The sequence below is a fragment of the Mus musculus genome, chromosome 2 (assembly GCF_000001635.26).
Source record: "Mus musculus strain C57BL/6J chromosome 2, GRCm38.p6 C57BL/6J".
Taxonomy (NCBI): Eukaryota; Metazoa; Chordata; class Mammalia; order Rodentia; family Muridae; genus Mus; species Mus musculus.
In genome coordinates, this window is record NC_000068.7 from 121,153,079 (window position 1) to 121,174,673 (window position 21,595).

Here is a 21,595-nt window from a genome sequence, read left to right on the forward strand (position 1 = left end):
AGTTGGAGGCCAGCCTGATCTACTGTCTCGAAAAACCAAATGAATGAATGAATGAATGAATGAATGAATGAATGAATGAATGAATGAATGAATGAATGAATAAAAAGTAAAGGTCGGCTGGAAAGATGGCTCAGTGGTTGAGAAGATGGAGAGAGCCATCTCTTCAGAGCAACGGAGTTCTGTTTCAATTAGCCACCTGTAACTAGAGCTCCAAGGGATCTGGTGCCCTCTTCTGGACTCCTCAAGGCCCTGCACTCATGTGTACATACAGAAAATTTAAAAAATAAAGGTCATTTAGAATTTTGAAGATGAGTATAATAAAATTAACACATAGGTTCAGTGAGATGGTTCACAAGTATCCTGCCAACTGTGATGACCTGAGTTCTATCTGGAGACTCACAGGTTCCTCTCATATTCATATTCATATTCATTCTCTCTCTCTCTCTCTCTCTCTTCTTACCTCTAAATAAATGTAACAAATATAAAATTCATGTTATGGAAATGTATAACATTTAATTAAGAATTATACCCAGGCATGGTAACACAGACCTATAATCCTACCATGTAGGAGGCTGAGGCAGGAGCATTACTAGTTTGAGACTATCCTAGATTAATTAGGGAAACTTGTCTCAAAAACTAGATAAATTGGTGCTGAAGAGGTGGCTTAGTGGTTAAGAGCACTGGTGTTCTTCCAGAGGCCCTGGGTTTAATATCTAGAACCCACATGGGAGCACACAGCTCTCTGTACCTTCAGATCCAGGGGATCACCACTTACCTACTGGCCTCCCTCCTCAGGCACCAGGCATACAAGTGACACATAGACATACACAGGCAAAACATCTGACATATAAAATAAAAATTAAAAAACCTGTTGGGAAATTGTAAAGCTATTTTTCCATACCAACTGATCATTGCACACTTGCTTTGTTTATGAAATAATGACTTTGTTACAGTCACTACACCAATAGTGACTTTATTTGCTGAGAATAAAGCAGTAAATGAAGTAGACAGTTTCCTTCATTAGAACTCATCAGAAGACAAAAAAAAAAAAAAAGAAAAGAAAAAAAAGAGTCAGTGTTAGGCCGGGCATGATAGCACACCTATATTCCCAGCACTGCAGAGGCAGATAGATCTCTGTGAGTTCAAAGGCAGCCTGGTCTACGTAGCCAGTCAGGAATATATAGCCAGACCTTTTCTTAAAACAACAAACCAAAAACAATGGATGTGAAGCCCTATGAAGGATTGTGATAGGCTGGTTATATTCCAGGCCTGTAATCTTTCTCTCCATCTTGGTAGAGCAAGGGAAGCAAATCACTGAAGAAAGCATTATAGTTGGGTATAGTGGCAGTCACAGCGATAATACATATCTCGGTACAAGTGCATTATCTGAAGCACATTTTGTGTTTTTCTATGTAGTGTTGGAAGCAAATGCAGAGCTCTACATGTGCAGGGCAGGCCCTCTTCTGCTGAGGCACATCCCCACTCAGAACAAGTCCACATCACAAGTAATGAACATTTTGTGGGGTAATGAAACTGCTTAAATCAGCAGAGTTTGGAAGGTTTCTTGTGGATCTGCATGGCAGTCGATGAACGAGTTCACTTACTTGCTTTTAATAGATGGATTTTCCCCTTTCTTCTAGAACTTTGTTTGACCTCAAACATCAAAAGCCAGACAGTCCCTTCTTATGATCAGCATCACTTTGGATTTTGGTACAGCATTGCTCATCCTTCTGTGATCTGTGTAAGAAGTATTATATTTCTGCTTCTTTCTTGTTACATTGACTTAAGTCATATACTTACTATCTTGCTTGCTGTCTTCCCTGAGTGCCTGAAGGAAATGTCCCAGTAGCAGAGCTGGGGGTGGGGGTGGGGGGGGGGGAGGAAGGAGAGGCTGCAGAGGGCTCAGGCAATTTCATTTGGTTCTGAGAAGCAATAGGGTAGTATTTGGGGAAGCTTTAAAAAGATGCTGGTGCCCAGTACCCATGCCACAGGATTCTTGCTTTATTTGATCTTGGATGAGCCCTGGGCATGAATATGCTTTAAATTTTCTTTATGTGCTTTTAACATGCAGTCAGGGTTGAAGCACTCTGGTCTTTTTTTTTTTTTTTTTAATATAAACACGTTTTTTACAGATGTGCATTTTATAAGTTCTTGTTTAGAGTCCTGAAATGGGAAAATACGATTCTGAACCACAAAAAAAAAAAAGTTAATTTTTACAAAGCATCTTATTTTGGACTCTTCTTGTTTGCATTGCAGACTGATGATAAAGGTGTTTTTGCGACATACCTTTCTCAAGAATATCAACTGGCAGCAGAAACATTTAATTTGACCCCATTTCAGGTGTGGGATCTGTCCTATGAATCCATCAACTACATCTTTGCTTGTGACAACACCAGATCTGAACTGAGAAAAAGGTGGACTCACTTGAAGCAGAAAGTGTTAAACTGTAATGAGGTGAACTACTTTTGATTATACATTGTAGCCAAGATCTTCCTGCCCTGTGTATCCTACTCAGTTACTGCCCACTTGAAATGACTTCCCTTGAATTTGGGTAGCCAAGTATATATGGGGTCTAACTCCAGCCCCTTCAACTGGTAAGTTCGAGGTTTTGCATGGCTGCACTTCCATGCTGCTTTTGCTGGAGGGTTGTTTAGCCCTCATTTCCTAGTGACTCTTGTTTTTACACTTAGTGCTCTTTAGACATTTGTGACCGTGAACCTTCTGAGAAGTTGAAACTCTTTGTCTTCAGGGAAATCTCTGTTTTGTTAGGTTTAATCAGACTCCTTCCACTTCCTTTTACCCTTTCAAGTATTAACTTTTTTAGACTGTTGATGTTAGGTCACAGTGCACACCTGAACTGTTTGTGTGGGTGCCTAGTTGTCAGGTGACTGTAGTAACAAAGCTAGAATCTGGCTTTGCCCTTCTCCTAATATCTTTAGAAATATATAACGGGGGTTGGAGTAATCCCTTCAGTTTAAGAAAAGAAAAGAACGACTGGCTTGAAGTAAAAAAGACACATAGCTGGAGCTTCTGATTTAAAATCAGGTTCTATTTGGCTTCCTTGTGGAAGCTACCAGGACCTCTACAGTGCTAGGACTCTCTTAAAAGATCTTTGTAGCAATGGTAGCATTGTGGCTTCTAGGGTTCTTAGATCACCAATAATCCCATGCCCACATGATAGCCTACAGGTATAGACTTATATAAACACACATATACCATGGCCACATTAGCCGACTTTAGCAGATAACAAATGTCTTGGTTGGTTTTTTTCACAAGCTAGAGTCATTTGGGAAGAGGGACCCTCAACTGAGAAAATATTCCCACAAGATTGGCCCAATCAGTGCTTGATCAGTTAGTGGGCCCATGCCACAGAGGGTGATACCACCCTTAGGGACATGGTTCTGGGTGGAAAGCAAAGGAAATGGAACAAGGCACGAGGAGCAAGCCATAGGCAACACTCCTCCATGGCTTCAGCTTTAGTTCCTGCCTCAACTTCCCAGGATGACAGACTACAAATTATAAGAGGAAATAACCCTTTCCTCCTTACATTACATTTGGTTATGGTGTTTTGTCACAGCATTAAAAACACTAAAACAATAATGTATGCTTGAATTGCTCTTTTTTTTTTTTGTATAGAATAGAATAGAGTTTGTTTAGGGCATGGGGAGGGGGGTTAAGAGAGTAGTAGAGGCAGAAAGGCAGAGAGGAGAGAGGAGTAGAGGCATCCTTGACCACGTGGAGAGAGGGGGAACAAGAGAGCAAGAGGCAAGGGAGAGAAGCAGGAGTGAAAGAGTAAGAGAGCCCACCTTCTTAGAATGTATGGCTTCCCTGATCTCAGAGAAGAAACCTGGTGGCACCCTTAGTTCAATTTTAAGGTTGGGATTTTTGTGTCTGCCTTTTAGGGTACACACTGTTTTTTGTTTTGTTTTTTTTTTTAATTAGGTATTTTCCTCGTTTACATTTTCAATGCTATCCCAAAGGTCCCCCATACCCACCCCCCCAATCCCCTACCCACCCACTCCCCCTTCTTGGCCCTGGCGTTCCCCTGTACTGGGGCATATAAAGTTTGCAAGTCCAATGGGCCTCTCTTTGCAGTGATGGCCGACTAGGCCATCTTTTGATACATATGCAGCTAGAGACACGAGCTCCCGGGTACTGGTTAGTTCATATTGTTGTTCCACCTATAGGGTTGCAGATCCCTTTAGCTCCTTGGGTAATTTCTCTAGCTCCTCCATTAGGGGCCGTGTGACCCATCCAATAGCTGACTGTGATCATCCACTTCTGTGTTTGCTAGGCCCCGGTATAGTCTCACAAGAGACAGCTACATCTGGGTCCTTTCAGCAAAATCTTGCTAGTGTATGCAATGGTGTCAGCATTTGGAAGCTGATTATGGGATGGATCCCTGCATATGGCAATCACTAGATGGTCCATCCTTTCGTCACAGCTACAAATTTTGTCTCTGTAATACACACTGTTTTATAACCTTATATTTCTAACTATATCCACTTATACAGATAAAATCTGTAAAATGATTTTTTTTTTTTTTTTTTTTACTGTGCTGGGGAATTGAATCCAGGGCCTTGCACATGCTAGGCAAGCACTCTGCCACTGAGATACATCCCCACCCTCCGTTTAGGCATTTTATAGCCTTTCAAAGTGTTACAGAATAAAAATTGACAGAAAATCAGTATGTATATATTCAGTGAGAAAATATGGAAAAGTAGTAACAGTGCTAAGGAGACATGAGAGCAGACGACACTCTCTTCTCTACCGCAAAGGCTGTAGACACGGAAGGGCTAGAGGCCTGGACCTCTCGCTCCCCCTTAGTGTTTTCTCTTTGGCTTTACCTTTGCTTCTAGCCATCCTCAGCACTGGCACTATTTGTTTGTGAGGTAGTTTGAGATAAACTAGTTCTTCCTCTAGTAATGAGAGTACACCCTGTTCTTTTTAGTCTTCTCATTTGTAAGTTGATGAGTTGGTCCTATATAATTTAAAACCTTGCCCAGTTAACTTGATATGATATTAATTTATTTCTTTGCCTACAATGTAAAGGTTCAGACAGGTAACGTAAAAGAACAAGAAGAAAAATATCAGAGAATTTATTTTTCTGTCATCCACATCTTGATTATAAGAACTTATGGCCAAACTAATAATTTTATATAGTTTGTATATATAAAATTTGTACTGAAACAGCTGAAGAAAAACAGAGCACTTTATTGGCATAACATTTATTAACATGATATCCCTGAGAGGCAGACTAGGTATAAACATTATTTTGCTTTATAGGAAGAGAAACAGAAGCAGTTTAAGATACAAGACATTTGGAACCATCTGTCTACTAATACCCTTATGCCTGTTTCCACAATACTATACATAGACAGATTAATACTAAAGATAATAATCTCATCTTCCTTGACATTGCAGTTCACAATAATCTCATCTTCCTTGGCATTGCAGTTCACTTCCAAAGCCGTCTCGGATCCTGAGGCCCTGCGTTAGACAGGGGTTTCTTGTACCTTCTTGCTTGCTTAGGCAGCATAATTGAGATACCATTTTCCCTTTATTGCTAATGTTACTTCTTTGTTTACAATTCCTCAGTACCAGAACCACAATTAATTACTCATCCTAATAAATTTTAGGATAGTCTTTCTCCTTGCTACTATCTCAGATCTTAATAAATGTGAAAATTAGTTATTCCATGTCTTGGCCATCTGGCCATGGTCATCTTTTCTCTGACCTGCTCATCAAAGTATCTTCAATAGACAGTAATTTCTGCTGTTTATCTCCCAAAGGAGCTAGTCTCCTAAACTCACCTCCCAGAGCCATGCTGCTTTCCTCTCAGCAGTATCCACAGCTCAGTACAACTCAGGGTCTCCCTGTAGCTTTCCCTGTCTCTGCTAATTGATTCTCTGCAGACTCTACGGCTCTATCATGCATTCTTAAGGTTTTTTCCTACTTCAAGCTTTAGTGAGCTTTATATTTTCTCCTCTTTTGCTTCACTGTTTTCCCATTTCTCACCCACCTAGCATCAGTTTTACAACTAGTTTTGGACAGTCTGCCCCACTCCAATTTACCCAGTTACTTTCCTTCCTTTGAATGCTGACTTTCTAGACTTTTCTCAGAGCAAGTTATGTTAAAGAGTATGTCTTGTGTAGTAACACTACTAGGCTTAGTAAATGTCTTTAACCCAGTTGCCAGTTTTCATGGTGATGTACACCTGTACTTCTATACTTGCAATTTGAAGACTGAGGCAGTCGGATCTCTGAGATCAAGGGCAGTGAAATCTCCATAGTAAGCTACAGGTCGCCAGGGCTACGTAGTGAGACCCTGCCTTTCAAGAAATAATAAATGTTGCAACTATATATTTGTGCCTATGTCTATGTATTAACTGTTTTCCAGTATAAGGACACAGTAGGGTGTTTTCACTTGTACTGTACAAGGCTTTTATCATACATCTATGAATATGTGGGAATTAAGTCAATACCATTGATTGTAAAAACTTGTAATTTTGTGCTTAAATAGATACTCTTATTTATATATAGTTGTGTGTGTGTGTGTGTGTGTGTGTGTGTGTGTACAGACTGGTAGCATCACCACTTTCCTTGTCATTTAGGGTATAGTGTGTTTTACCTATACTTGAGGAAATGGCAATTAGTACTGAGCACCCATTGGCTGCATGACTCTATACTAGGTGTGTGGAGTGTAGGAGAAACAGATGACTCCTGTGGGCATCTTTAACTGCTTTTTCTATCGCCACATCTCTAGTTTGCTCTTTTGACTGCTAGTCCACAAGGGACAGGTGCAATTTAGATGGAGAGGAGGAGGAGGAGGCAGCGGCAGCAAGGAGGGAAAAGAAAGGAAAAAAATCAAGATGCTATAAATGCAGTATAATCTATTGTAGGATATACTTCCAGAGTCCTTGTAGATTCTGGAAGAAACTAAGAAATTCAGTGTTTATAGAAAACTTACATTGTTTCACTCTATCTGTCCCCACCCCTCACATGTACAGGTTTTGTGTGTGTGTGTGTGTGTGTGTGTGTGTGTGTGTGTGTGTGTGTGTCTGTCTTCTGTCTGAGGTTTGAACCCAAGGCCTTGTGCATACTAGGCAAGTGCTCTACCACTGAGCTAGATAGATCCCCAGCTCCAGATTCTTGGGAAAAGATAGAACCACGATGGACTTTAAACTCTTTAAAGATAAATGAAGAGTATATACAGGTTTAAGTGAGCGAAATGGCCCAAGTCTCACAGCTTCTTGAAAAACTGCTGAAACAGGTTTTCCAATTGACGTGCACTGAATGACGGTGTGAGTGAAGGATACAGGTGAGATCCACAGCATATACCACCATATCTTCTCTCAGCATATACTACCATATCTTCTCTCAGGGAACAACACAGGCACCGAGAGGGGAGAGGGATTACCATCAGGTCAGACCAAAATCTACTTTTTAATCTTGAAGCTGATGCCATTGGCCTCATCTAGATCTGGGAAGCACAAGAAATAAAGTGGTAAAAAATCCTGAGGAGTGCTTCCTAGGCCAGCTGGGCACAAAGCAGGAAAGGACTTCGCAAGTGCTACAGTTTCCAAGGCCCTTCCTCAGGGGCTGGCTTAAGCACTGACTATGACAGCAGCTTTTCTCGAGTATGAGTCTCTCGGTGTTTACTAAGGGCAGAGCTCTTACTGAAGCACTTGCCACAGTCATGGCACCCATAAGGTTTCTTTCCTGTGTGGGTTCTGTGATGTGCATGCAAGTCAGAACTCTTACTAAAACTCTTACCACAGTCAGGACACACATGGGGTCTCTCTCCTGTGTGTATCCTCCTGTGTGCATTGAAATGAGAACTGTTATTGAAGCTTTTCCCACACTCTTCACACTGATAAGGCTTTTCTCCTGTGTGGGTTCTCTGGTGAATTATAAGGCTTGAGCTCTGGTTGAAGCGTTTTCCACATTCATCACACTGATACGGTTTTTCTCCTGTGTGGATTCTCCGATGGGTAATGAAATTGGAACTGTCACGGAAACCTTTCCCACAGTCAAGACACTTATACGGTTTTTCTCCGGTGTGGATTCTTTGGTGTCTGATGAGGCGTGCACTCCGACTGAAGCTTTTCCCACAGTCAGCACATTTATATGGGTTCTCTACCTCATGGGAGACCGGATACCTGAGATGGGAGTTTGAACCAGAGCTTTTGCCATACTTGACATATTTATAAGGTCTGTCTTCCAAGCCTGGCCTCTGATAGGTCAGGACTTTACCTATATTCTTCTCTGGGAATGCTAGTTGTCTTTGTTCCTCTCTTTGAGTCTTTTCCCACTGGCTTTCTGATGAGCATTTATTCTTACTCGCTTTACTTTGATTAACATGATGGGAAATTTTCCTTTCAGACCTTGCAAGTAATGTTCTATGCAGCTGTACTTCCTCAGAAATATCCCGTTTTGAATTTTCTTCATTTTCAAATCCAGCCTCGAAACCTAATACAAGAACACAATTTGAAAAGTTATTCATTTCCCTAACAAATGTACCACAACAAAGCAAAGCTGGGAGAAACAAGTACTACCTTAGAGGATTACAGATAAATGGTCAGTGAGTTCCACGTTTTGAATTCATAACATATGTTGGGGTAGCGGGTGGGAAATGGATTAGCAGGTAAAGGTGCTGGCTGCTCAGTCTGATGACATGAGTTCAATTCCTGGAACCCACACGAGGGAATGAAAGAACCAGTTCCATGAATTATCCTTCAGACATGTGCCATGACATATGTGCCCCCTAAATTAGCAACATGGGAGATGCTAGAGAAATGGCTCAGAGGTCAAGGACATACTGCTTTTGCAAAGGACCTGAGTTCAGTTTCTGGCACTAATATCAGAAGGGCTCACAGCAACCTGTAACTCCAGCTCCAGTGACTGTAACTCCAGCTCCAGTGACTGCAACTCTGACGCCTCTGGCTTTCTTGGACACTGTATCCATATGTACACAGCTCACACATGCACGACATAAACTGGGATTGGTGGCATAAACCTTTAATCCTAGCACTTGGGAAAAAGAGGCAGGCAGATTGATCTCTATGAATTTGAAGCCAGCCTGGTCTACAAAGCAAGTTCCAAGCCAGCCAAGGCTGCATAATGAGAGACCCTGTCTATAATAATAATAATAATAATAATAATAATAATAATAATAATAATAATAATATAAAATAGAAAAGCTCTTATACCCAAATTACGATTATATTAAAATTCTAGTGTTTTTCTTCCCTGTGTTGGATCTGTCACAAGCCTTTCATCTACATAGCCTATGTAGAAGCTTGTTACTGTTCAACCCTTTCTGAGTATCCAGTATCTGCAGAAAAACTCACAACAGCAAGAAGGGTTTACAGAAAGACACTTTCCACATTGTCATTCTCCTGCCTCTCGGGATTACTGTGGTCTTGTCCACTGGCAGTGATTAAAGGAATTAAAAGGAAACACTCAGGAACATCTCCTGGAAATTTTCTATATCCAGAAGTAGTTTTTGGTAAGTCCCCTCCCCCTCACATTCCAGTGCATGCTAAAGGAGGCAAAAAACAGGGAAGAAAAAAAGTACTTAGCATCTGTTAAAGAACAAAGAACCTCAAAAGAAAAGCATCTTTAGACATTCTCTAAAACCTAAATGTTGCAAAAAACATTAGCCCAACTAGGCAGCTTTTTTAACATTCTAAAAAGCAAATGCCAGCCTTTCATCCTAAACTATGAAAAGTTACACTCATTTACAGGTTTCAGGTTAGCTTTGGCTCTTGAATTCCTTAGACTAAATCTACAAGCAAAGGAATACTGAGTGTCAGCTGGTGTATGAATTTCCTAGAAGATTAACACTAAGGTGGGACATAAAAATAGAGATTTGCTGGACTCATTGAGATCTTAGAATCTTTAATATGTGCACCTCCAAAAGGATTATTTAACATTTCCCAAGCCCAGAAGTCAACATTTTTAGTAAAATATTAACATTCAATGTAACATCAGAATGCTGATTTAAAGACTTATGGAAGTGATAATTATTATTTATTGAATACCTACTATGTGCCTAGCACTGTGGTGGATACTTCACATAGTACCTCAGTCACACAGTTACATCAACCTTGTAATGTAGTTTTTGTTTTATTTGCAATGGGAATGATTAACCAGAGCCTGGGGCATGTTGAGCAAGCAAGCAGTCTACCACTAAACTATACCTCCAGCCCAAGGTCTTAATGCTTAACAAATTTAGGGCTTAAGTTACTTGCACTAAATCACTTTAGCATCACATGAAAATAACAGTAAATCTACAAAGTTTGCAACTATCTCAAGTGATATTGTAGTGTAATGAAGGATGCCACATTAATAATTTGCATCTTCTCACTGAGCTGTTTTAATAGATAGGAAACATAGGAAGAAAGATAAGAACTCAGAAGAGCTCGGTATAGTGGCCAGCTCTCAATTTCAAGGTTTTTCACCTAATTTCTATAGCATCTCTTTTGCTACTTATACTATGAGAACTGAAAGACTCTTAGTTGGGCATGGAAGCACACACCTGTAATACCACCATTTAGAAAGTAGAGGCAGACATCCTTGGGTATTCAGCGTTCAAGGGAAATCTCAGCTAAAACCAAACCAAAATAAAAAACCCGTCTCAAAAAACAGAAATAAAGAACCTTACCACTGGGGCTCTGGAATAAGACTGGGGCACGGGTTATAACAGCCTCTGGAGGTATTTCAGTATCATCTTCATCATCTGAATCTTCTTCTGTGTCCTCATCTTGCTTCTCAGGTTCAGCCTCACTGGTTCTCTGGAGGCAACAAGAAACTGTTTCTTTCTCCTGGTCATCACTAGGTGGGGCAGCAACTTGGGCACTCACTAAAGCATCCATTTCTTCAAAGAAGGGGCAGGTTTCTAGTGCTTGGCCATTCTTGACTTTCCGATAGCTGGTTTGTAGGCTTTTAAATTTGGTACGACATTGCTCTGGGGTTCTAAGGAAGCCATATTCCCACAGTCTCTCAGCAACTGTTCCATATAACTGGCTGTTGCGGTGACAGTTTTGGAGGGCTTCGTAGAACTGAGTCTCACTGAGAATTGCAAGGTAAGTCTTGGTTTCTTCATAGCCCCAGTGTACACCTGCACCAGAAGAGAGATTTCAGCATCACCTAACCCAGTGCTTTAGAGCCTCAACTCTTCAGTTTTACTGCCGGCTTCTAGGAAAACCAGTTAGCTGGAGACACTAGTTCAGAATGTACCTTAAACATGCAAGAGGCCTGGGGTTCAATTTATAAGCAAAGGAGAGACAGGAAGGCCGTCCAAGCTCAGGTTCCTAGATTCATCACAAACCTCTACATGAATTATAGTTTTGTTTCTGTATCCTGTAGTGATTTCAGAGAACTTTATTAGTACCATTTAGTGACTTAAAAGTCGTCTTTCTACATGATCATTGGATCAGTCAGTATGCACTGTGAACTTGACTAGATATACTGTGGGCATGTCTGTGAGGGTGTTTCCAGAAAAGTTTACCTAAGGGAAGACCCACCCTTGACTGTGTGGCACCATCTCATGGCTAGGGTACTGGACTGAATTAAAAGGTAGAAGAAAGCAAGCTGAGCACCAGCATGCTTCACTTTCTCTGCTTTCTGACTACAGATGCAGCAGCATAACCAGCTACCTCCAACTCCTACTGCCACACTGAGAGCAGCTCTCAACACTGCAGGATGCACACACTCCAAGTGTGAGCCAGCATAAACCTTCCTTAAGTTATTCTCATCAGGCACTGTGTCACAAGAAAAACAAATCGTGTAGATACCTAAGTGCATGTGCGCAGTGCGTCTCCCATCCTGTTTACTAATTTCTCTACAGTTCTGATCCCAACTAGAAAAGCCATTTGTCAGGGGAAAAAAAAAAAAGACCCGCAATGTGTCATCCCTACCTTCTGTTTCCTATAGGATGATTCAGTATTGGATAGTAAAAGTGTAAACTTCAATGGGAAGAAGCTCCCTGCTTCAGAACCAATAGTCAAACTGGTTCTGGTTAGTTTGGGTGGGATATTGTTATTTTGTTTTTAATTTACAAGTTTTTTTAAGTAAAATTCATAAAATTGTAAATAATTTTAAAAAATAATGACTTAAAATTCTAAGGAACTGCCCCTTTCAGAATCACACTGCTGCCAAATTCCCATCATGGCTTGTCTTCATCTGTTACTATCTCCATTAAGCAACCCCAGCAAGAGCCAAGACCTGAAGGGTCCTACACTCATGTACTTGATCTGCAGGAGGAAGGACTGCAGAGACCAGAATGAGGAAAGAAGCAAGACCAGTGTATCTTCAACCTGACACATGTCCACTGCAGGTCCCTCTTTAGTGCTTTTAGCAAAGGAACAGAGGATGGTTATATCCTGCCTGAAGGTTCCCAAGGAAAGAGAGGGAAGGTTCAGACAGTTCCCATCTAAGAACACCTCTTTTCATTATTTTCACTTACTGGGAGGAAAGGAAAACAGGGAAGAACAAAAGACCAGAAAAAAACTAGAAAGGAAGGGAAAGATAAGAACAAAGATAATGAAAAACATTTTCTTTCAGCCATGATTTATTTATTTTAAAAATTCTCTTTTAAAAAGGGGGAGGGATATGGAGGGGTTTTTCTGGGTTTTGATTTTTGTTTTTTTCATTTCCTAAACAGAAAATGGATTTTGGGTATATTTCTTTGAAAAGTTATATCTGAAATTTGAGGTGTAGCTCAAGGGTGTAGTGTTTTACTACATGGTGTAAGGTCCCAGGTTTGATTCCAAGCACTAAAAAGAGATAGAAAAAATCTATCCTCTTACTTTTATCTCATGATTTGCTCACAAAAGAGAATATAATGCAGTGTTGAGAAATACCTTGTTTCCTATTAAAATGACCAAGCTGGTAAGTGGTTCCACATCCAGTTTCATTGCTCCTCAAACCTAATCCCAAAGCCCAAGACAAGCTTCTTACCACTTGGGCTTCGGAACAGGACAGGTGCAGGTGGGTTGTCAGGGTCCTGGGGGGTTGCCTCCGGGTCATCACTGTCTGACCTTTCAGCTATAGCCTCCTCTCCATCTTCATGCTGCCAGTCCCTCTGCCCTGGCTTCTCCGTCTCAGCATCACTGCCTGCCTGGGCAGAATGGGAGGCTGCCTCTTCCAGGCCATTAATGGGCAATGAAATGACCTGGGCACTCATCAGGGCTTCCATCTCTTCAAAGAAGGGGCAGGTGTCGGGTGGATGACCACTCTTGACCTTCCTGTAGCTCTTCTGAAGGCCTTTGAACTTGGTCCGACACTGTTCCAGAGTCCGGAGGAAACCATATTCACGAAGCCTCCCAGCTACAGCCCCATACACTTGGCTGTTCCTGTGACAGTTTCGGAGCGCTTCGTAAAATTCAGTCTGACTGAGAATTGCAAGGAGTGTTCTAGTCTCTTTGTAGCCCCAGTGCACACCCACCACCTTCTCATCATCAAATACCCAGTGACCCTGTTCCACCCAGCAGGTTCTCTCTCTCTTGGATGGTAATAGACTGGTTCCTGTGTTGCCTTTTGGGACATCCTTCTCCTTGGAGCTAAGCAGATCTGAGATCCATGGCTCTCCTTGATCCAACCTGGACACCACATTGGGTTTAGGAAATGGAAATCCTGTTTGCAGGGAAACAAACCAAAGTATCACAGTTTGTTATCAAAGTATCATACAAACAACAAAAAGCCTTTCTTTCATTCAAGAGATTTTATCTTCTTGTTTGAAATAGGGTTTCATATAGCCCAGACTAGCCTGATTGGGGCTATGTAGTGGAGGATGACCTTAAACCTCTGATCTTCCTGCCTCCACCTCAGTGCTGGGATTACATGTGCAATGATTGGGGCTATGTAGTGGAGGATGACCTTAAACCTCTGATCTTCCTGCCTCCACCTCAGTGCTGGGATTACATGTGCAATGCCTAGCGGAGTTTTATCTAATGCTGGGAATCAAATGAGGCCTTGTGTGTTCTGCATTCTACAAACTGAGCTACTTTCACAGCTTTTATCTACAAGATTATAAAGGAGAAAGGCAGTAGTGCTGCACACCTTTAATCCCAGCACTCAGGAGGCAGAAGCAGGTGGACCTCTGAGCCAGCCTGGTCTACAGAGTGAGCTCCAAGACAGTGAGGGTTACAGAGAGAAACCCTGTCTTAAAAAACAAACAAACAAACAAATTATAAAGGAAATGTTTTCAGAAATTTCAATGGGTTGAAGAATAGAAAATACAGGAAACCTCATAGGATAGGAAAGAGCTTGATTTGTCTTCTAAAGCAGAACAAGAGAAGAAAGTGGTCTGTGGTAAGTTTCCAGCAGGTATTTCCGTTCCAGGTTGCTCCCTAGCCTCTACACCACTTGTTTGCAGATCCTAGCACTTCTCAGTCACTCATTCCTGTCTCTTCTAGTTTTTTTTTTTTTTTAACTTCACTCCTGAGAATTAAATTTAGTTGGGAGGGGGGGAAGGTCCTCTACACTCAGTCACCAAATTCTCAGTGTTTCCCTCAGCATGTCCTCCTTTCCATTCATGTCCAGACTCTTCCTCTTCCTATAACTAGCACCACAACAGTCGCTGTGCTAACTGCCCCTCAGCTCACTTGCTGTCCTGCTGAGCCTTAACCTTGGTGTCTAGTATATTCTGTCCATTCCTCTTCTCTCAAGAACACTGTACACTCTCATTTACCTCTGTGCCTCCCTTCCTCCTGTTGGCACTCACCCATCCTTTAGGAAGCTTCCTTGCCATTGCCCTCAGGAGGTGTTTCCTGGGACCCCATCTCATGGCCACACTACCAAACCCCTACAGGACAACTGAGCAACTTGACCCTTTTTTCAAACAGCTGAGTTCAGTACATATTCATAGCTCACTGTGTGCTCTTAAATCATATTGTAAGCTTTTTGAGAACAGGTACTTTAATAAAACGTTCATCGTGTATGCATGATATATGGTGGGGGTGCACGTGCTACAGTGCACGTATTATGGTGTACTTGCTATGGTGCACGTGGAGGTTGAGGACAACTTCATGGACTTCTACACAGGTTATCAGGCTGTGCAGAAAGTACCATTATCAGCTGAGCCAGCTTGTTGGCCAACAGGTACCTTTCCTTACTGCAGTATATGTACCCTGCAGCACACAGTAAGATTGATTCTGCAGCTCCTTATATCAAGGTTGGGGTACTTCCAATGGATGACTAAAGACCATTATTAAACTAACCAAGAATGCTATTACTGGTCATATTGGATGATAAGATCAGAATTCAAAACAACCTCACTAAGTTTTAAATAATAATAAACAAAATAGAGTTCAGGCCTGGTGAGATGGCTCAGTGGGTAAGAGCACCCGACTGCTCTTCCGAAGGTCTGGAGTTCAAATCCCAGCAACCACATGGTGGCTCACAACCATCCGTAATGAGATCTGACTCCCTCTTCTGGAGTGTCTGAAGACAGCTACAGTGTACTTACCTATAAATAAATAAATCTTAAAAAACAAAAACAAAAACAAAATAGAGTTCAATAGAGCACAAAAAAGAAAAACAAGTTCTACAAAATGACTAAGTGACTAGATCCAAAGGCACCGGGGAAAGCTAAGAGTCATGGTGTTACCAGGTGAACAAAGACCATTCTGTAGTAATGCTGGGCTATACTGCAGGAGGTTGCAAAATTCTGAAGTAAAATTCTTACATCTTTACAACATCTTGCAAGAATAACACAGATATAATTTCCTTCTCCACAATCAAGTATTTAGAGAACTTCAAGGTTCCAATGTAGAGAATAAGAACTTAGATTTAAAGAATAAAGAACAGAGGGAAAGAAAAACTACTAGAATGAAGGTGTCTTCAGTATAGAAGAGGGTCTAGAAAATAAGCATCTATCACCAGAAATAAAAGTATTCCGATTATAGTGAGAACTAGGCAGACTTATCAAAGGAAGAGATACAAAAATACTTACTCTACCAGAGGGTTGAGCTAGCTGCCTTTCCAGGGTCCTGAAACATCACATTGGGAGGTGCCACACAGGTGCCACTATCCCTGAAACCTTCCCCACTCACTACTCCCAACCCTATTCCCAGCTTAGAGGGCTCTGTCTCCCACACACATCTACTCCTCACCGCTCCTTTGAAAAGGTCTGAGATTCTCCTTTGGGTTCATCTGCTCCTGTAGTCTCAGGGCTGGCCTTCTTGCCCTCTCTTTCTTGGATACACCCTTGGGCTGGGGTTCCACTGACTCCTGCAGAACACTTAATAACTCCTGTGATGATTTCAGGGGTGTCATCTTCTCCGAGTGCATTTCCTGCCCCTTCACAGAGACTGTGACCTAGAAATAACCCCCCGTTAATTGACATGGTCATAACAAGGGGCATTCCCAGGGGGAGACCATCCTCTGAGGCCAGGCCAGAGTGGAGGGTGGGGAGTAGGACAGACAAGTGTTTATTCCGTTATCATCAGCTTAGAGTGGTTGAAACTGCAGAAAGATCAAACAGAAACCCAAATAGCAGCTGGAAAAGAAACTTCCCCCATTTTTTCTCTTAAGAAACTGAAGTGAAAGACTTACTGTAACAGAGTAGGCATCTCCAAGCAAGCCCTACCTGAAAAAGTAACCCTTCCAGATCAGAAGTATCAAAATCACCAAACCTCTTTACATCCGACTGATCTTAAACTGCCCCTCCATCCTTGTCTCTCCCCAGCCACACACTTCTGACTGTATTCCCCCTCCTCCTCACCGAATGTCCAGGTCTTCCAGACTCTCTTTCTAAATCTTCCACCAGTGTCACCGCCTCCTCTCCATTTTCTGGACATTGCTTCTGTACCCAGTTCTGGATCTCCACAGGTAGCACAGTCAGGAATTGCTCTAGCACCAACAATTCTACAATCTGCTCCTTGGTCCGCACCTCCGGCCTTAGCCACCGACAGCAAAGTTCCCATAGTTGGCTGAAAGCCTCCCGGGGCCCAGCCACCTCCTGGTAATGGAATCTTCTGAAGCGCTGTCGTAAGCTTTCAGAGCTTGTGCCATTTCCTCTCCGAGTGGGTTTGGCCATCTTTCACAGCAGAAAGCCGTTTCTCTCCTCACTGTCTGGGTTCTAGGACTTATTACACTATCTTTGCATGCCCTTGGAGAAACACCTGCAGATGAGTCTCTCTGTAAAAAGGAGTTTTATCCTAGAGTAGAGAGAAATGGCGCTATCTGAGGAGAGTATCTTTACATGTTTAAAACCTTGTCAGAGCCGGCCTGACTTTCAATATGCTCGAAGTGGCCTTCTGAGGCAGTACCTTTTCAGGACAGCAAATCAATAGGCAAGGTGAAAATGACCTTTTAAAAACTGCATTTCTAGGTGACGTTTAGAGTATCCCCAGGAAGTTGCAGAGAAAAGAAAAATCTGTCCGCTTCGCTCCCACCTCAGGTAAATCATTAGCGCCCCAGATCAAATCGGTCAAAACGTTTGGCGAACGACAACAAAAAGCCTCTGTCCAGCGAGCGCCGGCTATTCTCCCCTAGAACCACCGCCGTCCTTCCAGAAGCTCCTGGTGTCTGCCCCGCCCCTTGAACACCAAACTACAAATTTCCACCCCGAACCAAAGTCAAGTGCCGAACACTGGGTCTCTTGCTCGCGCCTCCCGAACGAAGTAAGAACTCGGCAAGAGTTCCGGGGCGACAGATGGGGAAGGTCGCGCACCGGGGGAGCCGACTTGGGCTTCTAAATTGAGGTGGACTAGGGGAGAGTTACAGGAGTTGGTGAAGCGAGGAAGCTCGAGGGGCGGCAGTGGTGGGTCTCCTGAGAACGAGGCCGATGCGGGCCGGTGCTGCGAGTCCGTGGGCTTCGAGCACAGCTCCACAGCGGCGGCTGCCAAGTTCCAGCTTTGTTTTCTTCCCTCCGGCCGGGTCACTCTGGGAGACGTCGGCAGTCGGTCAAAATGCCACAGACCCTGCCAAGGCGTCCTGAGGACTCCCGCCGGCCCACCCCAGGCCGCGTCTCTCTCAACCAGCTTCTCAACTCACTCTCATCCCTTCCCCTCCTGGGCTAGCCTCAGTCCCGCTCTCAAGCCGGAAGTCCGAGCGGGCTTCTCCTGGAGCCCAGGACGCATGCGCGACGGCACCGGCGCCTCCTCGCGGCTCCGCGGCGGGAGCGAGGCGGTGGGCGCCTGGGCCGCGCGCACTTCCGGGATGCGGCGCGCGGCTCTGTGGCATCTCCTCTCCCGGTGGACTGCGGGGATTCAGGGCAAGAGATTCCGCTGGGTGTGAGGGGTCGCCCGGAGAGGCGCTGAAAAGAGGAGGTGGTAGATCTAGGGACTCCCGAGCCGCCCTAGAAATGATTCACGAACTGCTCTTGGCCCTGAGTGGGTACCCAGGGTCCATTTTCACCTGGAACAAGCGGAGTGGCCTGCAGGTATGCAGGGGGTCAGAGACGAGTCGCTTGCCGCGCGGCGGGTGCAGCTGAGCCGCAGCGAAGGGGCGGGACCCGGGGAACTCCAACCGACCGGCGCCCGCGAGCGGGGAGAAACCGAGGGCCAACCCTACGGAGCTCCGGCTATGGGGGCCCTGCGGTCCCGCGACTCCTGCTAGAGAACCACTAGGAGTGGATAGAACCACACTTCTTTTCACTGCATATGAATTTGTTGTTAAACTGAATCCCTAAATGTGTAGCTGGAATTAGATGATAGTTATTTGAGGGAAAAGGGGGAGGGATAGGGAACTCTTGCATTGATTCAAATTGAATTTTGAAAGTAGTGGAAATGTATACAAAGCGCTCAAGACACAATACTCAGTAAATTGTGTTGGATGAAAAAAATGAATTTGTAAACATATGGTGTTTCCCTCCTTTCTTCGAAAATTTCTGTACCAGGTGAAGAACTTGAGAGGGGGTTTTTCCTGTAATTAGAAGAGTATAACAGGAATGTACCCGTTAGTTGTTTTCTCTTCCTCTCCCCCTCTGTTCCTTTATCTCCCCCAACCCCCGTGAGAAGCCCAGATATAGCGTGATACTCAATATTTTGCCGAAACTAAATTGGCAACACTGAGTTTAATAGCCAGGCGTAGTGTTTGTGCCTGTAATCCCAGCCTTTGGGAAGTTGAAGCAGGATTATTGGTGTGATTCAAGTCCAGCCTGGGCTTCACTGTGGAACCTTCTCTCAAAAAAGAAAGCAAGAAAAGAAGGGAACAGAGGGCAGAGAAAGGCAAAGAAAAGAATGACAACTACAAATGTGTCTAAGTGTGTTGTGTAAAATGGTATCAGTGACTTCAAGGTGGAGTTGACTTTTTCACAGTAATTAAGCCTAAACTAGAATTTTTTTTTTTAAAACTAGAGTATGTGTCTATGTTGTATGAGTGTGGGCATATATGTCACAGAGTGTATGAAGAGGTCAACTTTATGGAGTCACTTCTCTCTTCCCACATTTGTGTAGGTTTCAGGGATTTAACTCAGGTCTTCAGGTTTGTGTAGCAAATGCCTGACTCTCTGAGCCATTTCACTGATCTTAAACCTAGAACTTTTCTAAAACTCTGTCAACAAGAAGTGTTCAAATTTGATAACTGTACCCAAGGAGCTAAAGGGATCTGCAACCCTATAGGTAGAACAACATTATGAACTAACCAGTACCCCGGAGCTCTTGACTCTTAGCTTCATATGTATCAAAAGATGGCCTAATCGGCCATCACTGGAAAGAGAGGCCCATTGGACTTGCAAATTTTATATGCCCCAGTACAGGGGAATGCCAGGGCCAAAAAGTGGGAGTGGGGGGGTAGGGGGGTTGGGGGGGTATGGGGGGCTTTTGGGATAGCATTGGAAATGTAAATGAGGAAAATACCTAATAAAAATATTTTTAAAAAGTCACAAAAAAATTGATAACTGTAGAAGTGTCATCAGTAATAAAAGACACACATACATATATATTGAATCTGTAACTGTGATTAACACCTGTCATTCATATTATCTGTTATCACAGTTATCTCCACTTTTTACTTCTGAAAACTAAGACATTGAGAGGTGCCATGATGTAACTTGCCTAAGCTTTCAAGCAAAACATAATTTGAAGATATAAGCCAAGGGAGTCTCTGTCCCTGTCTGTTTCTGTCTGTCCTCTCTCCTCTCCTCTCCCCTGATCCCCTCTGTGTAGGTCAGAGGACAACTTGCAAGAATTTCCTACTATGTGAGTCCCAGAACATCTTTCCAGCTCCTATTGTGTGAATTCTTTCTCTAGGGTACCTATTTTAAGAACAAGCAATTACATCTGGATGAGGAACACGACCTTGTAATTGTGTAACAATACCTTGTTAACCAGAATTACCAACCCAGTAACAAGGAAAATTAAAACCATGTAAAACCATGGGCACCTTACGGAAAGGAAATAGAAAAGAGAATAGAAAGCATTTTAAGCTGCAAAGAACCTTGATTGGTGACTAGCAGGCATTAGCTTCCTTTATGACTGGTGACTAGCAGGCATTAGCTTCCTTTATGACTATCCCTCTTCTTTCAGGTTTCCCAGGATTTTCCATTTCTTCACCCCAGTGAGACTAGTGTCCTGAATCGACTCTGCCGGCTTGGCACAGACTACATTCGATTCACTGAGTTCATTGAACAGTATACAGGCCATGTGCAGCAACAGGTGAGATCCTGTTATCTGGATATGGGCTTCTACAGGGCAGGAGTGCTATCAGGCAGTGAATTCACTGGTAAAGCAAGTTAGAAATTTCTGGAATACTCCTGAGTTTATGAATCACTGGAAATGCTCAAGGGAAGGCAAGATCTCTGACTTTTCTTGGGTAACAACAAAAACTCTACTCATGTTCTTACACAGATTTTATGTAATGAGAATTCCTACTTCTCAACTTCTAAAAGAAAGTCCTTTCTTTTGATTTTTTGTTTTTGTTTGTTTGTTTTAAAATGAGCAACAGTAACAACATTTTGTGTTAATGAGTGATGAATGAAGACTCATTCAGGTTTTCTGTAATGCCATAAGAGCAGAATAACATTGGCTGGTTGTAAACCCGTCTGGTCTCATGTCCATCCTATGAACATTTCTCTTTAGGAACTTCAGGATCCTTCTGGTTTTTTTTTTTTTTTTTTTTTTTTTTTGTAACCTCTTCTGGCTGACTACATTGTGTTTTCTAACCTCTGAACACAAGGTTCTGTAACACATCTGGAGCTGAATTCTGTACTTCTGTACTGTTGAGAGCCTGGTTACCCAGATCTCTACCTCCATCATAGCCTTTAGCTAACTGTTAACCATTACTTCCTCATATAAAACGATATGAGAAGCTTTATATGAAGCTGACCAGAGTCACTAGGCTCTTCCCTCCAAAGAATAAATAATAAAGACCACTGAGTCACACTCAGACAAGCCCAGCTACAGAAAAGACTCTCAGTCAAGCCAGGCTGCCTGGAGAGCAGCAGGGACCAACCAGACAACTTGAAGGATCCTTGAAAGACAAGCCATATTTTATATGTCCCCTCGATGAGCGTCTTGATGCTTTTAAGATTTACTTTTATTGCATGGGTCTGAGTTCTGCTTGCTGCATCTGTGTGCACCATGTGTATGTCCTGTACCTGCCCAGACCAGAAGGTATTGAGTCCCCCAGGAACTAGAATTACC

The 21,595-nt window shown here is 42.9% G+C and overlaps 3 protein-coding genes across 24 annotated transcripts in view; 2 read left to right on the top strand and 1 right to left on the bottom strand.

Annotated features, from left to right (window-relative positions):
- Positions 1–6,362, top strand: part of Adal (adenosine deaminase-like) — a 19,397-nt gene extending 13,035 nt beyond the window's left edge. For 11 of the 16 annotated variants that reach the window (XM_006500351.3, XM_030252181.1, XM_006500359.3 and 8 more), the window contains 2 exons: positions 1,641–1,741; positions 2,257–6,362. In XM_006500351.3, coding sequence (XP_006500414.1) covers positions 1,641–1,741; positions 2,257–2,469 — 314 coding nt within the window. In that variant the 3' untranslated portion in view covers positions 2,470–6,362. Of the gene's footprint in view, positions 1–1,416; positions 1,525–1,640; positions 1,742–2,256 lie in introns of all 16 variants that reach the window. The other 5 variants (NM_001355748.1, NM_001290811.1, NM_029475.2 and 2 more) reach the window with 3 other exon arrangements.
- On the bottom strand, positions 5,195–18,070 carry Zscan29 (zinc finger SCAN domains 29). 3 transcript variants are annotated; one of them, NM_001290819.1, is made up of 5 exons: positions 16,732–18,047; positions 16,121–16,325; positions 12,966–13,640; positions 10,669–11,124; positions 5,195–8,471 (listed from the first exon to the last, which is right to left on the bottom strand). In NM_001290819.1, the coding sequence occupies exons 1-5, from the start codon at positions 17,044–17,046 to the stop codon at positions 7,618–7,620; spliced, it is 2,505 nt and encodes an 834-aa protein (NP_001277748.1). In that variant the 5' UTR covers positions 17,047–18,047; the 3' UTR covers positions 5,195–7,617. The 3 variants fall into 3 exon arrangements, with proteins under 3 accessions (NP_001277748.1, XP_006500545.1, NP_001277749.1); XM_006500482.4 differs by lacking the exon at positions 16,121–16,325 and having other exon boundaries at positions 16,732–18,070; NM_001290820.1 differs by lacking the exons at positions 5,195–8,471; positions 10,669–11,124; positions 16,121–16,325 and having other exon boundaries at positions 12,559–13,640.
- Tubgcp4 (tubulin, gamma complex associated protein 4) overlaps positions 17,565–21,595 on the top strand; it is a 28,128-nt gene continuing 24,097 nt past the window's right edge. For 4 of the 5 annotated variants that reach the window (NR_110985.1, NR_077245.2, NM_153387.3 and 1 more), the window contains exons 1-2: positions 18,090–18,393; positions 20,480–20,608. Coding sequence is in view for 2 of the 5 variants with exons in the window: in NM_153387.3 (NP_700436.1) it covers positions 18,316–18,393; positions 20,480–20,608 (207 nt within the window). In the remaining 3 variants the exon portion in view is untranslated. Of the gene's footprint in view, positions 17,633–18,089; positions 18,394–20,479; positions 20,609–21,595 lie in introns of those variants that run through there. The other variant, XM_030251863.1, reaches the window with a different exon arrangement.